The sequence below is a fragment of the Somniosus microcephalus genome, chromosome 9, assembly GCF_052327205.1.
Source record: "Somniosus microcephalus isolate GS21.2 chromosome 9, FLI_Smic_1.0, whole genome shotgun sequence".
NCBI lineage: Eukaryota > Metazoa > Chordata > Chondrichthyes > Squaliformes > Somniosidae > Somniosus > Somniosus microcephalus.
This window is the reverse complement of record NC_140995.1, coordinates 52,477,050-52,494,423: the sequence shown is the minus strand read 5'-3', so window position 1 is coordinate 52,494,423 and position 17,374 is coordinate 52,477,050. Positions and strand designations below refer to the sequence as shown.

Genomic DNA, 17,374 nt, shown 5'->3' with positions numbered 1-17,374 from the left:
AGTCTTCCCCCAGCCTTGCTCCAGCCGCTGGGGTCCCATTACGGAGGAGCTGCAGGGTGGGAAGGGGGCAATTTCGCAAGGGAAGCAGATCACCTCCGAAGGGCAAAAAGTAGGAGGTGTGGCAAAATGTTTTTCATTGTTTTATTGAAGGCCGAGGTTTGTGGTCAAATTTTTGTTACTGTTTTGACATTGTCTCCAGGTTGTGAGAGCCAGTTATGTAAATGACTGCTTTTTTTTGTGTTTCTTTCTATTACTTTGTCATGCGGAAATGAGACACACAGAGTTTGTGAAATAACGAAGTGCCTGTATTCAAAATGTACATGTTTGGTCTTTGCACTCATTGTTGCCTTGACCGGCTTAGGGGTTGCGGGATGCTTTCATTCAGGTTGTTTGAATGGCAGAAGCCATTCCCTCAGAGGGGGCCTAGAAGCGACTTGCTATGAGCCTTTGACGGACGGCCCTTCCACTTTGTGCCTCCCTCCCACCTTGGTGCTGCTGATGATCATCCTCCTCATCTTCCTCCTCCTCCTCCTCCTCTGCTGGTGCTCCAATGCCTGGTGGCATTGGCTGGGTCCTGAGGATTGCCAGGTTATGCAGCATGCAGCACACAACAACAAAGTGGGAGACTCGCTCAGGCGAGTACTGCAGGGCTCCTCCAGAATGGTCCAGACAGCAGAACTGTTGCTTGAGCACGCCGATTGTGTGCTCAATGATGTTCCTGGTAGCTTGATGGCTCTCGTTGTATCGTAGCTCAGCAGGGGTGCTGGGCGAACGAAGCGGTGTCATCAGCCAGGTGCACAGAGGATATCCCTTGTCCCTGAGAAGCCAACCTCCTGGGTGATGCGGTGCCTGGAAAAGGTCTGCCACAGAGGTCTGGCACAGGGTGAAGGCATCGTGGCTGCTGCCTGGAAAGTGGGCATTGACAGCGAGTATCAGCTGTCTGTGGTCACAGACCAACTGGACGTTTAAGGAATGGAAGCCCTTTCGGTTGCGGAAATCCTCTGCATTCTCTTGCGGCACCCGCAAAGCCACATGCGTGCAGTCAATGGCGCCCTGCACCATCGGGAAGCCCGCTATCATCGCAAAGCCCATTGCGCGTTCTTGCTGCTTGTCCGGGGTCATGGGGAAAGAGATGTACTCTCGTCTCCTTTTAAAGCGGGCATTTGTTACCTGATGGATGCAGCAATGCACCGCGAACTGGGAGATATTGGCGATGTCCCCAGTAGCTGATTGAAATGAGCCGGTGGCAGAAAAGTTGAGAGCCACTGTTATCTTCACTGCCACTGACAGAGACGGCCCTGCTCCTCAGTTGAGGCTGCAGATCTGGCTGAAGCAGGTGGCAGAGCTCAGTGACCACCTCCTTGGTGAATCGCAGCCTTCGCAAACAGTGCTCCTCAGACATATTGGCCCAGTAATTCGGGTCCAAATGCGTGAGTACGGTCTGGGTACTCACGCATCTGGCTGGATGAAATGCCGGCGTTCAGGAAACACCGTGCATGCGGAGAACGCCGGCATTTCCGGTCCTCTGAACGAAGGGGTTCAGAGGCACAGCGCGTGCGACTGCACAGGCAGCGCGTGCGCAGTGAACTTCGTCGATTTCATTCATGGATTCAGTGAGGGTAAGTCCTTACAAGTTACACTTGAAAAAAGCATGTGTAAAGTTGGTCCAAGGCTGCGGAGGAAGATATATTTTATCGTGGAGCTTCTGAAAGGCAATATTTTTGTTTGGGAAAGGGAGCAAAGTTATTTTAAGAAATGCTGAGGTTAGTTTTAAAGTTTAAATTTTTTTTTTTAAACGGGTTTTCAGTACGGTAGGTAGAAGGAGCAATTGTGGCTGTGTGAATTGAATGTGAGAATGAGTGTTCTAAAATGAGTAATGTAACATTTCCAACACTTTTAAGAAAGAAACTTTTCATCAGTAATAAGTAATTATGTATGTATGTATGTCCGCATATATTCCTTTACGTATATGTATGTATGTTTTATATTCCTTTACTTATGTGTATGAATGTATGTTTTTAATTATGATTTTCCAATAAGTTACTTTCTCTGAAAGTCATAATTAAATACATACATTCATACACATAAGTAAAGGAATATATTCATACACGCAAAGGAATATATACAGACATACATACATAATTACTTAAAAGAATATATTATTGATGAAAAGTTTCTTTCTTAAAAATGTTGGAGTCATTTTCACATTTAATAAACACAGCAAATGCAATTCACATAGCCACAATTGATCCTTCTACCTACAGTACTGAAAACCCGTTTTAAAAAACAAAAATAAACTTTAAAACTTACCTCAGCATTTCTTAAAATAACTTTAATCCCTTTCCCAAACAACCGCAGCCTCTGGAGCAACTGTACTCATGCTTTTTTCATGTGTAAGTTGTATTGAATTGACCTCACTGAAAGCATGAATGAAAGCGGCAAATTTTACTGCGCACACGCTGCCTGTACAGTCGCACGCGTTCTGCCTCTGAACCCCTTCGTTCAGAGGACAGGAAATGCCGGTTTTCCCCGCATGCGCTGTGCATGCTGAAAACCGGCATTTCCTCCGGACAGACACGTAAGTACCCCGACCGTACTCACGCGTTTGGAAGGGAATTACTGGGCCAACATTTTACATGTCAATAAAATGAAAAATTTAACAATTGCACGATTTGCCCCCTCGCATCTGCGACTGAGGGTCCAAGGAGGTGCATTGCGCAACAGGTCATCGTCGTACGTATCCTCACACTGTTCCCTTTCGGGAACTGTATGAAGTGGTGGAAGGATTTCTGGCCACGTTAACACTCCTTCCGTGACCATAACCATCTTCATACCAGCCATTAGGGTGGTTAGTCCTATGGCGTGAGGGTTTTACGGGCTCCCACAACCCATCTGAGGGGGGGGGGCCACCCACACCCGCGGACGCAAGTATCCCGCTGGATGTCCACCCAGAATTTATAGTTGGAGCTCCGACTCCACTTGCCGGGACTGTCTGGAGCGGGGTTTGAAACCCTACTCCTTCTGGCCCAGCGGCGGGGATGCTTACCGCTACGCAAAAGGCCCACTCCGCGCAAAAGGTGACACCCATACGTTTCCTGCGCCTTTTCCCTCCCCGTGACTGGAGCCCTATGCTGCCACTTGAAAGACCAAGCTATCATCTGTCCTTTTTGCGGCGCCTTTGACTTCTCATTACCAATGATGAGCAGGCGCTGCGCCTCCACCTCGTTGAGGAGATTGCTGAGGTCATCATCAGTTCAATTGTGAGTTCTTTTAATGCCGTGAATTGTGCTCATTCCAGCCATTTCACGTTGCTAATCGGAGTGGGCCTTTGGCGTAGCGGTAGGATCCCCGCCACTGGGCCAGACGGGGTAGGGTTTCGAACCCCGCTCTAGACAGTCCTGGCAAGTGGAGTCGGAGCTCCGGCTCTAAATTCTGGGTTGACATCCAGTGGGATATTTGCGTCCGTGGGTGTGGGTGGCCCCCCCTCCTCGTATAGCTTGTGGGAGCCCGTAAAACCCTCCCGCCATAGGACTAACCACCCTAATGGCTGGTTCAAAGATGGTTACGGTCACGGAATGAGTGTTAATCACGGCCATAAATCCTTCCACCACTTCATACAGTTCCCCAAAGGGAACAGTGTGAAGACACGTGTGACGACGACATTGGTAAATAAATAAATGGAATAAAAAAAATTATTTTAGGGCTTTTAAAAGTCTTTAAATAGCTTTAATTCTGTTTAAAACTACTTCAGATTCTTCAAAATAATGTAAACGTTTTTAAAAGTTTATAAAAGTTACCAAAAGCTTCATAAAAATACCAAAAACCTATTTAAAATGCTGCTTTGCATGTAAAAATGCTTAGCAGCTTGTGAGAAACATTGGGGGCGTGTCCTATTAAACTGAGACCTCAAGGGGCGTGTCTCACTTGCACAGCGCGCTCCAGGCTTCGCGCTGGCTGCACTCCTGGGCGGCGTGACGTCAGACGCTGCCCGGGATTCTTCTTTTTCAAACACGAATTCCAGACGTCCCTGGAGGTGAAATGTCAGCGCGTCGGGTAAGTGCATATCAGGGGCTTGCACGCGCGGCAAGCCACCGACCCGAATTACTGGGCCATTAATGTAGGAGAACTTTTGGCGAAAAACCCTGGGAGGGTAAGGCCTCCTGTACCGAGGCCTGTTGGCCCTCCTCCGTCTGGCCATGATTGCCACTCTCTCTCTGCATCTCTGTGCCCTCCGAATGTGATGGAGAAGGACGACATTCCCATCCATTGCAGCCCCCATAGTATCTGGGCAATCAAAGTTATGTAGGTCAAAAAGCAAAGTACCTGCAAAGTTATGGTCAGAAGCCAAAACTACCTCAGACAGCGTTGACTCAATGCAGAAGTCTCTCTTTCTCTCTTTGTCTCTCTCCAAATCTCTCTCTCTCTCTCAGAATGAGTGGTGCAAAAATGGCTACCACACAAAAGCCAGGAAGAGGCCCCCTTTAAATAGCGCCCCCCCAGCCCCACAGCGACTGGGATGCATTCCAGTCAACCTGTCGTTGGCAGCGCCAGGTGGAAAGGAGGGGGGCGCCGCTGAATTTCTGGTCCGGGGCGCCCCAAGGGCGTTGCACTCTCGAATGACGTCAAGATCTGCGTGCGCAGGAGATCGGGCGGTATTGTTTAGCGCCACCGCAAAATGTCCGGTCAATTTCGCGAGAGCCGCAGATATCGCCGCGCCCGGGCGCTAGTTGGTTTGCGCCCCACTTAGCGCCCTCTTAAGGCGCTAACGGGTGGTGCTACCAACTGAAGTTTTCCCCCTATGTAGGCCACACAGGGTAGGGGAAGAAGGTTCCCTTCTCTCAAGGATGTTAACCACACGCACACGCACAAACACGTGAGGTTGGGACAAGTTCTCACTACAATCAATTTCTCCTGGTAAAAAGCAATGAAAGCAGGCTTCATTGAAAGGAGGCCATTTGGCCCATCATGCCTGTGCCTCCTCTTTGAAAGAGCTGTCCAATTAGTCCCACTCCCCGGCTCTTTCCCCATAGTCCTGCAAATTTTAGTCCTGACAGTGAGTGGTGAGCAGGGGCATCACAATTGAGCTCGATCCCGTCTTCAATCATTGTCCACACATGAGCTGCAGTTAGTGATCAGGAGCAGGGGCCCTCGCTGAATTAAGAACATAAGAACATAAGAAATAGGAGCAGGAGTAGGCCAATCGGCCCCTCGAGCCTGCTCCGCCATTCAATAAGATCATGGCTGATCTGATCCTAACCGCCAATCTACTATCACAGAACCATCTCCTGAATCTAACAGAATTAGACACACAAAATAAGAGCAGGATCAGGCTACACGGCCCCTGGGCCCGCTCCGCTACCCACAGGGCCATGTCCGATCCGAACCTAGACTCATGTCCAAATTCCTGCCCGCTCCCCGTAACCCTTAATTCCCTTTACTTCTAGGAAACTGTCTATTTCTGTTTTAAACTTATGTAATGATGTAGCTTCTACAGCTTTTTGGGGCAGCATATTCCATGGACCTACCACCCTCTGAGTGAAGTAGTTCCTCCTCATCTCAGTTTTGAAAGAGCAGCCCCTTATTCTAAGACTATGCCCCCTAGTTCTAGTTTTACCCATCATCGAGAACATCCTCCCCGCATCCACCCGATCCAACCCCTTCACAATCTTATATGTTTCAATAAGATCGCCTCTCATTCTTCTGAACTCCAATGAGTAGAGTCCCAATCTACTCAACCTCTCCTCATATGTCCATCCCCTCATCCCCGGGATTAACCGAGTGAACCTTCTTTGTACTGACTCGAGAGCAAGTATGTCTTTTCTTAAGTATGGACGCCAAAACTGTATGCAGTATTCCAGGTGCAGTCTCACCAATACCTTGTACAACTGAAGCAATACCTTCCTATTTTTATATTCTATCCCCCTAGCAATGAAAGCCAACATTCCATTGGCCTTCTTAATCACTTGCTGCACCTGCATACTAACCTTTTGAGTTTCGTGCACCAGGACCCCCAGATCCCTTTGTACCTCAGTACTTTCCAGTTTCTTGCCATTAAGATAATAACTTGCTCTACGATTTTTCCTGCCAAAATGCATAACCTCACACTTTCCAGTATTGTATTCCATCTGCCAAATCTCTGCCCACTTACTTAGCCTGTCTATGTCCCCTTGCAGGTTTTTTATGTCCTCCTCACTCACTACTTTCCCTCCCCTCTTAGTATCATCTGCAAACTTTGATATGTTACACTCGGTCCCCTCCTCCAAATCGTTAATATAGATTGTAAAGAGTTGGGGACCCAGCACTGACCCCTGCAGAACACCACTAGTTACTGATTGCCAGTCTGAGAATGAACCATTTATCCCAACTCTCTGCCTTCTGTTAGATAGCCAATCCTCTATCCATGCCAGAATATTACCCCCAATCCCGTGATTTTTATCTTAAGCAATAATCTTTTGTGTGGCACCTTGTCAAATGCCTTTTGGAAGTCTAAATACACTACGTCCACTGGTTCCCCTTTATCCACCCTATATGTTACTTCCTCAAAGAACTCCAGCAAATTTGTCAAACATGACTTCCCCTTCATAAAACCATGCTGACTTTGTCCTATTAAATTATGATTATCCAAATGTCCTGTTACTGTCTCCTTAATAATGGACTCCAAAATTTTACCTACCACAGATGTTAGGCTAACCGGTCTATAGTTTCCAGCCTTCTGTCTACTGCCCTTTTTAAATAAGGGTGTTACTTTAGCAGTTTTCCAGTCTGCCGGGACCTTTGCTGAGTCCAGGGAGTTTTGGAAAATTATTACCAATGCATCCACAATCCCTACCGGCACTTCCCTCAAGACCCTAGGATGTAAGCCATCAGGTCCAGGTGATTTATCCGCCTTGAGTCCCATTATTTTACCGAGTACCACTTCCTTAGTGATTTTGATCGTGTTTAGCTCCTCCCCCCCATAGCCCCCTGTTTGTCCAGTGTTGGGATATTCTTAGTGTCCTCTCCTCAGTAGTCCAGAGGTACTGAGGCCAATTGCTGCACCTCAACTAAGCACGGCCTAACTCAGCACGGACTAGGAATTGAACCTGGGACCTTGCTGGTCTGTAAATTTTCAAACCAGCAGTGTACTTAGCAACCAGGCCAACAGAGGAGACTGTCATTTTCATTTTTTAAAAAGGGGTTCTATCTCAGTTCTCTTCCCTAGGAGAACGTGAAGGAGCTAGAAGGGCCTTGTACTACTTTTAGTGTTGTGTGCAAGTGGTACGATAATGCATGTTGGTAGTAATTGTACCATCTTATCATTGGAATAAAAGTTTGCCATACACATGTGTCCTGTAGACAGTGCCCCTTTAAGCGATGTAAAATGATTCTAATATTGTGAGCTGTAATGTTTCCAATGGATGTTTATTTAGAATTCTTTTAATTTATAATATAAACAGTACAAAAAGGTAACTCACCAATCCTGGCGGGCCTGGGGGTCCTGTCAATCCAATGTCACCCTGAAAAATTTGTGAAAAATGTTAATCTTCCGCACTGTACGCTAAACTGGTGGGAAGGGGGAGGAAGGGAGGGAGACAGCTACAGCCTGCTTAACATGACAGCTGAGAGCTTGTTTTGTATCAACTCTGCAGCTGTTTCAGTCTGGTGACTCAGATTTATGCTCAAAGGCATCTCTACGATGTAAGCAAACCTGAAACAGGAGAAGGCCATTCAACCCATTGAGCTTGGCCCTTCCAACAAGGCAAGGTATAGCTCACACTATTATAGACCCTCTTCACACCCAAGGGAGATGAGGCACCAGAGAGGAAACTTGCAACAAAATTAACCTCTGCGAAATTCTCCTCCGCCCCACCACCATCCCCATCGAAGCCGATTAATGCTCCTTGCAGCTTTAGAAAGGAACTATTAGGCTGAGAATCTGATGAAAAGTTCAAAGAAGAACAGAAACAGATGATCAAATACTCTGTGGGAGATACTTTCCACTCCAGCAACCCATCAGGGTTGAATAATGTTGGTTAATATGCTCAATTGAACTCCTTGGAATTTATTTTTAAGCTTGAGAGTCAAAGAGAAATTTCGCAGAGATTTATCATCTTGAAGGTGTTACTTACAGATATTAATCCTGAGACTGCCAGGCTCACTAGGTTGGTCATTTAAAAAAAAATTTCAAGTAATGCATACGACACTGAAACTAACCCTAACCTTACAGTAATATAGATACTCAAGATGTTAAGAGCGGTTTTATTGCTGTAACGTCAACTTTAAAACTGGCCCCAAGGTTATTTTTCAGCCAGTCAATCATGCCATAGGCACAATAGGTCAATCTTTAATATGATTTTCTTGTGTATAATAGAGGAGCTCTACTGCTTGCCAAGCTAGCAACCATCCCGATGAGATAAACTGCGGGCATCTTCATCTTGTTTTCACTTTATTTCTCTTGCTTTTCTGGTATTTCTTTCCCTCTTCACTACCTGCATGTATGTGGGATCTGCATTTGTCCCCTGCTGCTGTAGCCCACTGGAGGGCTCTGTCACTGCCCATAATTCCATCCAATGGCTTGCCTAAACCACCTGAATGGAGCGCTAACAACCTGGAACATCAGTTAGAGCTGGTGATTGCCCTTGGACCTCCTGAACGAGTGACTCCTGTCCTTCTTTGACAGGTCCCCGGGTTTGATAAGAACTTCCAAGATGAAGTCCTTACCTTTGTCCCTTTATCTCCTTTTTCACCACCGGGGCCTTCTTGTCCAGACACACCCTACAAAAACAAAATACAGAAGTGAGGTAAGACTGTGTATGTACTTTCTCAAATACAGATTAATGCTGCAAAGCAGTTCAAGACCACTGACCAATTCAAAAACAAACACTTACTGATTCTCCCTTTGTTCCTTTCACCCCATTCTGCCCAGGGTACCCGGGATCTCCTCTGTAACCCTGTAAAACATGGATACCATTATAATTTGCTCAAAAGGACATTGGTCATTAATCTTTACTGTTTAAATATCCTCAGTGGGGAAATCGTTTGTTTATTTCCTCATCCACATTTGGTTTTATAATCTAGCACAGTTTTCACATGGATCTCCACTCACAGACGTGAATAACAACAGCGCAGGGTAACGGAGCTGGTTCCCACTTTACAACAGAGCCCCCCCCCCCCCCCACTCTTTAAGGTCAGACAAATGCAAGATCTCTCTCTCTGAGAGGAGAGAGAGACTAGAAGCAGACTTCAGGAGGACATAGACAGACTGGTGAAATGGGAAGACACATGGCAGATGAAATCTAATGCAGAGAAGTATGAAGTGATGCATTTTGCAAGGAAGAATGAAGAGAAGCAATACAAGCTAAATAGTACAATTTTAAAGTATGAACAGAGAGACCTGGGAGTTTACATACACAAGTCTTTGAATGTGGCAGGACAAGTTGATAAGGCTGTTAAAAAATGCGTCTGGGATCCTTGGCTTTATAAATAGTGTCATAGAGTACAAAAGCAAGAAAGTTATGCTAAACCTTTACAAAATACTGGTTAGACCACAGCTGGAGTACTGTGTCCAATTCTGCACAGTACACCTTAAGAAGGATGTCAAGGCCTTGGAGAAAGTGAAGAAGAGATTTACTAGAATGGTACCAGGGATGAGGGACTTTGATTGTGTGAAGGGGTTAGAGAAACTGAGATTGTTCTCTTTAGAGCAGAGAAGGTTAAGGGGAGATTTAACTGAGGCGTTCAAAATGTTGAGGGGTTTTGATAGAGTACTTAGGGAGGAACTGTTTTCACTGGTCGGAAGGTCGGTAACCAGAGAACACAGATTTAAGGTAATTGGCAAAAGAACCAGAGGGGAGATAAGGAGAAATATTTTTATGCTGTTATGATCTGGAATGCACTGCCTGAAAGGGTGGTGGAAGTAGATTCAATAGTAATTTTCATAAAGGGATTGGATAAATACTTGAAGAGGAAAAATTTGAAAGAGCAGGGGAATGGGACTAATTGAATAGCTCTTTCAAAAAGCCACACAGGCACGATGGGCTGAATGGCCTCCTTCTGTGCTGTATGATTCTGTGATTATGCTAGAGCAGCTGTAACCGCAGTGCAGTATACATGACTGACCAGCAGGGCATTTCTGGTGCTCACCGTCTGTCCATTGGCTCTCTATAGGAGATGGCCAGCACAGTGCTGACTGGTCACAAACTTTGGCAGTCGTGTGTGCAGTGAATGGAACTCACATTAACTGGGTGGTGAATGGAGATGGATTCAATTCATTTTGTCTGGGACTATTAAAATGGAAATTGCAGCAGCTTTATCAGAATGCCTATCTGATCAACTGCCACTCACTATACCGGCATTATATTCATTGTGAAGAGCAAAGTGAAAAGAAACTAATAATGATAAAAATTATTGGATAAACTTGTTGAACTAGTGTCTTGGAGAAGTTGAACAACCTGGGTCATGGTTATTTTGTACTCGAGAGGGAAAGAGACAGACAAAAAGAACTGTTTTACAAAATAATATTGTGTGTGGGAAGGAGAGGCAGAGAAAGAGGGAGAAAGAGTTAGAGGGAGAGAAATTGAGTGGAGTGAAAGAAAGAGGGGATGGAGTACAGGAGAGGGGAGAGACAGAAAGAGGGAGAAAGGGGAGAGATAGAAAAATAGGGAGGTAGGGAGAGAGGCTTGTTCTACCTCACTTGCTGATGTCCCTGCTAAAAATGCTGAAATGACCCAATATTTACTTGCAAAATAGTCTACTTCAAGAAGGGTACAGTTGGATGCTTCTGGGAATGGAGACTGATGTGGCACTTAAAATATTGATGGGCCTACTCTATTACACTCAGAGAGCTGGGAGATCACAGGTGATGTGATGGCAGAAGCCGCATAAAAAACACTGCGGTAAATTTTCGTTCTATGATTTGCTGGCCCACGATATTCTAACCATTAAAATTGTGTGCTCAGGAATTGGCCGAATTCTCGCTAAGTTCCCGATGAGTAGAGCACTATACCAGGGATGCTAGAGATAAAGGCCTGGATATAAGCCCCGGAGGCGAGTTCCGTGCGGGTGACTGTTGTGAAGTCGGGAAACCAGAAGAACGTGTTTCCTGAGTGTCCTGCGGTTTTTAACTGCAGGGCTCCTTTAATTTTTTTTCTGTCGGGTTCCCGCCCACAGGCAGTCTGATTGACAGGCTGGAGGCCTTTTGGGCGGGAAGCACGCTTCACAAGGTCGAAGCCGAGGAGATCAGGTAGTTCTAGTGGTGGGGTTACGATCGTTGGGGGGGGGGGGGATGTCCCGATTGGGGGGGTGATTTCCAATGGTGGTCGGGGGAGCAGATGGGGGTCGAAGAGTCTGATGGTGGTCGAGGGGGGTCCGATGGTGGTTGGGGGGTTCCGATGGTGGTCAGAGAGTCCGATAGTGTTCAAGGGGGAGGTCTGGGGGTTCCAATGGTGGTTGGGGGGGGGTCCGATGGTGGTCCAGGGGGTCCAATGGTGGTCGGGGGGGTCTGATGGTGGTCAAGGGAGGTCAGATGGTGGTCCAGGGGGGTCCGATGGTGGTCCAGGGGGGTCAGATGGTGGTCCAGGGGGGTCCAATGGTGGTCAGGGGGGTCCGATGGTGGTCCGGGGGGGTCCAATGGTGGTCGTTGGGGTCCGATGGTGGTCCAGGGGGGTCAGACGGTGGTCCAGGGGGGTCCGATGGTGGTCAGTGGGAGGGTCCGATGGTGGTCCAGGGGGGTCAGATGGTGGTCCAGGGGGATCCGATGGTGGTCGGGGGGGGTCCGATGGTGGTCCGGGGGGGTCCGATGGTGGTCCAGGAGGGTCCGATGGTGGTCCAAGGGGGTCCAATGGTGGTCGGGGGGGGTCTGATGGTGGTCCAGGGGGGTTCAGTGGTGGTGGGGGGGGGGGGTCCGATGGTGGTCCGGGGGTTACGATGGTGGTCGGGGGGTTACGATGGTGGTCCGGGGGTTACGATGGTGGTCCGGGGGTTACGATGGTGGTCCGGGGGTTACGATGGTGATCGGGGGGTTACGATGGTGGTCCGGGGGTTACGATGGTGGTCCGGGGGTTATGATGGTGGTCGGGGGGTTACGATGGTGGTCCGGAGGTTACGATGGAGGTCGGGGGGGTTACGATGGTGGTCGGGGGGTTACGATGGTGATCCGGGGGTTACGATGGTGGTCCGGGGGTTATGATGGTGGTCGGGGGGGGTTACGATGGTGGTCTGGGGGATACGATGGTGGTCCGGGGGTTACGATGGTGGGCCAGAGGGGTCCGATGGTGGTCCAGGGGGGTCCGATGGTGGTCGGTGGGAGGGTCAGATGGTGGTCCAGGGGGGTCCGATGGTGGTCCAGGGGGTTCCAATGGTGGTCCAGGGGGGTCCGATGGTGGTCGGTGGGAGGGTCCGATGGTGGTCCAGGGGGGTCAGATGGTGGTCCAGGGGGGTCAGATGGTGGTCCAGGGGGGACCGATGGTGGTAGGTGGGAGTGTCCGATGGTGGTCGGGGAGGGGACCGATGGTGGTCGGTGGGAGGGTCCGATGCTGGTCGGGGGAGGGGGAGGGGACCGATGGTGGCCGGGGGGGTCTGATGGTGGTGGGAGAGTTCGATGCTGGTCGGGGGGGTCCAATGGTGGTTAGGGGGGTCTGATGGTGGTTGGGAAGTCTGGTGGTGGACAGAAACGGCAGATGGTGGTCGGGGGGTGAGGTCTGATCGTGTTCAGGAGGGGGCAGGTGACGGTCGGGGGATTCGATGGTTTTCAAGAGGGGTCCAATGGTCGTCAAGGAGGGTCCGATGGTGGTTGGGAGGGGTCTGATGGAAGTCGGGGGGTCCGAAGTTGATCGGGGGGAGCAGATGGTGGTTGAGGGGTTCCATTGTGGTCGGTGGGGGGAGCAGACAGATCGCAGAAGCGGGGGGCTTTACTGGGTAGCTTGTTGGGCCTGGGGGAAGCAATCTCCTGTGCGTCCTGGCCCAAAAGCAGTGCTGTGAAGGCACTTACCTCACGGATTCAGCTCTTCTCCCCTCCTTTCAGCTGCCGGGTTTCCTGAGGCCTGGAAAACCCGGCCGACATGAGTTTAAAATAGAATGACTGTTAAAATGAAGGCAAGCAGCCAGGGAGCAGTGAGGCGAGGAGGAGCCCGGTATAAAAACCAGCGCGAGCACCGAGGCCCGACCAGTTCCAGGGAGCAGTGAGGCAAAGAGGAGTCCGGTATAAAAACCGGCGCGAGCACCGAGGCCCGACCAGTTCCAGGGAGCAGTGAGGCAAGGAGGAGCCCGGTATAAAAACCGGCGCGAGCACCGAGGCCCGACCAGTTCCAGGGAGCAGTGAGGCATACCAACTCAGCAGCGGGGAGAGAGGTAAAAAGTATTCAGAGTGTGACGTCACCAGGGAGCAGGTAAGTGATTGGTTGGTGAGTATTTCTCTATTTTTTAAACTTTAACTCTGTGGTTTATAGTTGTTAAGGTCTTTCTGGTGTAGCGGGAACTGTTGGTAAACCATACAAGCACATTAGAGTTTATCTTTAATTGGTGATAGTGAATTAATTTAAATTAATTAAAGGGTAAGTCATGTCAGGACAGCCCAGCCCCGTGTTATGCTCCTCTTGCTCTATGTGGGAATTCAGGGACGCTGCCTGTGTCCCTGACGACCATGTGTGCCAGAAATGCATCCAGCTGCAGCTACTAGCAGACCGCATTGCGGCACTGGAGCTGCGGATGGATGGGCTTTGGAGCATTCACGATGCTGAGAGGGTCGTGGATAACACGTTTAGTGAGTTGGTCACACCGCAGGTAAGGGCTGCACAGGCAGAAGGGAAATGGGTGACCATCAGGCAGAGCAGTAGAGGCAGGCAGGTAGTGCAGGGGACCCCTGTGGCCATCCCCCTCTCAAACAGGTATACTGATTTGGATACTGTTGAGGGGGATGACTTACCAGAGGAAGGCAGCAGCAGCCAACTTCCTGGCACCAGGGGTGCGTCTGCTGCTCAGGAAGGGAGGAAAAAGAGTGGGAGAGCAATAGTGGTAGGGGATTCTATCGTAAGGGGAAGAGATAGGCGTTTCTGTGGCCGTAGATGTGACTCCAGGATGGTTTGTTGCCTCCCTGGTGCCAGGGTCAAGGATGTCACTGAACGGCTGCAGGGCATTCTGAAGGGGGAGGGTGAACAGTCAGAGGTCGTGGTTCACATTGGGACCAATGACATGGGTAGGAAGAGGGATGAGGTCCTGCAGCAAGAATTTAGGGAGCTAGGTAGCAGATTAAAGAGCAGGACCTCAAAGGTTGTAATCTCTGGATTACTCCCGGTGCCACGTGCTAGTGAGTATAGGAATAGGAGGATAGAGCAGATGAATGCGTGGCTAAAGAGTTGGTGCAGGAGGGAGGGCTTTAGTTTCCTGGATCACTGGGCCTGCTTCTGGGGAAGGTGGGACTTGTACAAGTTGGACGGGTTGCACCTGAACCAGAACGGGACAAATATCCTTGCGGGGAGGTTTGCTAGCACTGTTCAGGGGGGTTTAAACTAAAATGGCAGGGGGTTGGGAACCTGAGCACAGAGACAGAGGAAAGGGAAACAGGGATAAAAGCAAAAGATAGGAAGGAGAAAAACAAAAGTGGCAGTCAGAGAAATCAACGGTTTAAATCAAACGTGGCCACAGTAAATAATAATTCTAATAGGTCTAAGAACGTTAAAAAAACAAGCCTGAAGGCTTTGTGTCTTAATGCGAGGAGCATTTGTAATAAGGTGGACGAATTGGCTGTGCAAATAGAGGTAAACGAATATGATTTGGTTGGGATTACGGAAACGTGGCTCAAGGATGGCCAAGACTGGGAACTCAACATCCAGGGGTATTCGATATTCAGGAAAGATAGGCAAAAAGGAAAGGGAGGTGGGGTAGCATTACTGGTTAAAGAAGGGATTAATACAATTGTAATGAAGGATATTAGCTCTGATGATGTGGAATCTGTATGGGTAGAATTGAGAAATACTAAGGGGAAAAAACATTAGTGGGAGTGGTATATAGACCTCCCAACAGTAAGGCGGAGGTTGGGGATGGCATTAAAAGGGAAATTAAAGAAGCGTGCAATAAGGGCACAGCAGTCATCATGGGTGACATTAATCTACATATAGATTGGGCCAACCAAATTAGTAACAATACTGTGGAGGAGGAATTCCTGGAGTGTTTACGGGATGGTTTCCTGGACCAATATGTCGAGGAACCAACCAGAGATCAGGCCATCTTAGACTGGGTAATATGTAACGAGAAAGGATTAATTAGCAATCTTGTTGTATGAGGCCCCTTGGGTCGGAGCGATCATAATATGATCGAATTCTTCATTAAGATGGAGAATGAAGTAGTTGATTCAGAGACTAGGGTCCTCAATTTAAATAAAGGAAACTACGATGGTCTGAGGAGCGAGTTGGGTAGAATTGATTGGGGAATGGCACTCAAAGGGTTGACGGTGGATAGGCAATGGCAAACATTCAAAGACCAAATGGATGAGCTACAGAATTTGTTCATCCCAGTTTGGCATAAAAATAAAACAAAAAAGGTGACTCAACCGTGGCTAACAAGGGAAATTAGGGATAGCATAAGATCCAAGGAGACGACATATAAATTGGCCAGAAAAAGCAATAATCCTGAGGACTGGGAGCAGTTTAGGATTCAACAAAGGAGGACAAAGGGATTAATTAAGAAAGGGAAAATAGAATATGAGAGTAAGCGGTCAGGGAACATAAAAACTGACTGTAAAAGCTTTTATAGATATGTGAAGAGGAAAAGATTGGTGAAGTCAAGCGTAGGTCCCTTGCAGTCAGAATCGGGGGAATTTATAATGGGAAACAAGGAAATGGCAGACCAACTAAATTCATACTTTGGTTCTGTCTTCACAAAGGAGGACACAAATAACCCCCCAGAGATGCCGGGGAACATAGGGTCTGATGAAAGGGTGGAACTGAAAGAAATCAGTATTTGTAGGGAAATGGTGTTAGGAAAATTGATGGGACTGAAGGCCGATAAATCCCCAGGGCCTGATAATCTACATCCCAGGGTACTTAAGGAAGTGGCCCTAGAAATAGTAGATGCATTGCTGGTCATCTTCCAGAACTCAATAGACTCTGGAACAGTACCCATGGATTGGAGGGTAGCTAATGTTACCCCACGATTCAAAAAAGGTGGTAGAGAAAAAGCAGGGAATTATAGCCTGACATCAGTAGTGGGGAAAATGCTAGAGTCTATTATAAAAGATGTAATAGCAGAGCACTTGGAAAGCAGTGACAGGATCGGACAAAGTCAACATGGATTTACAAAAGGTAAATCATGCTTGACTAATCTACTGGAATTTTTTGAGCATGTAACTGGTAAAATAGATAAGGGAGAACCAGTGGATGTGGTGTATTTGGACTTTCAGAAGGCTTTCGATAAGGTCCCACATAAGAGATTAGCGTGCAAAATTAAGGCACATGGGATTGGGGGCAAAGTATTGACTTGGATAGAGAACTGGTTGGCGGACAGAAAGCAAAGAGTTGGAATAAACGGGTCGTTTTCCGAGTGGCAGGCAGTGGCTAGTGGGGTACCGCAAAGATCGGTCCTAGGACCCCAGCTGTTTACAATATATATTAATGATCTGGACGAGGGAATTGGATGCAATATCTCCAAATTTGCAGACGACACAAAGCTGGGTGGGAGGGTAAGCTGTGAGGAGGATGTCATGAAACTCCAGTACGATTTGGACAGGTTGGGTGATTGGGCAGAACCATTGCAAATGCACTATAATGTGGTTAAATGTGAGGTTATCCACTTTGGTGGCAAAAACAGGAAGGCAGATTATTATTTGAATGGCAATAGATTGGGAGAAGGGTAAGTGCAAAGAGACCTGGGTGTTCTTGTGCACCAGTCGTTGAAGGTAAGCATGCAGATGCAGCAGGCGGATAAGAAGGCAAATGGTATGTTGGCCTTCGTAGCAAGAGGGTTTGAGTACAGGAACAAGGATGTCTTGCTACAGTTGTACAGGGCCTTGGTGAGACTGCACCTTGAGTATTGTGTGCAGTTTTGGTCGCCTTACCTGAGGAAGGACGTACTTGCCATGGAAGGAGTGCAGCGAAGATTCACCAGGCTGATACCTGGGATGGCAGGAATGACGTATGAGGAGAGATTGTGTCGATTGGGCTTATACTCACTGGAGTTTAGAAGATTGAAAGGGGATCTCATCGAAACCTATAAAATTCTGTCAGGCCTGGACAGACTAGATGCAGGAAGGATGTTTCTGATGGCCGGGGAGTCCAGAACCAGGGGTCATAGTCTAAGGATAAGGGGTAAGCCATTTAGGACTGAAATGAGGAGGAATTTCTTCACCCAGAGAGTGGTGAACCTGTGGAATTCTCTGCCACAGAGGGCGGTGGAGGCCAGTTCA

At 48.1% G+C, this 17,374-nt stretch overlaps 1 protein-coding gene across 1 annotated transcript in view; it reads right to left on the bottom strand.

Moving 5' to 3' along the window:
- Positions 1-17,374, bottom strand: part of LOC147112378 (uncharacterized) — a 244,816-nt gene that overhangs the window by 188,954 nt on the left and 38,488 nt on the right. Inside the window, exons 7-9 of the mRNA XM_085998167.1 lie at positions 8,868-8,930; positions 8,701-8,754; positions 7,455-7,496 (exon numbers count right to left, since the gene is read on the bottom strand). Coding sequence (XP_085854293.1) covers positions 7,455-7,496; positions 8,701-8,754; positions 8,868-8,930 — 159 coding nt within the window. The remainder of the gene's footprint in view (positions 1-7,454; positions 7,497-8,700; positions 8,755-8,867; positions 8,931-17,374) is intronic.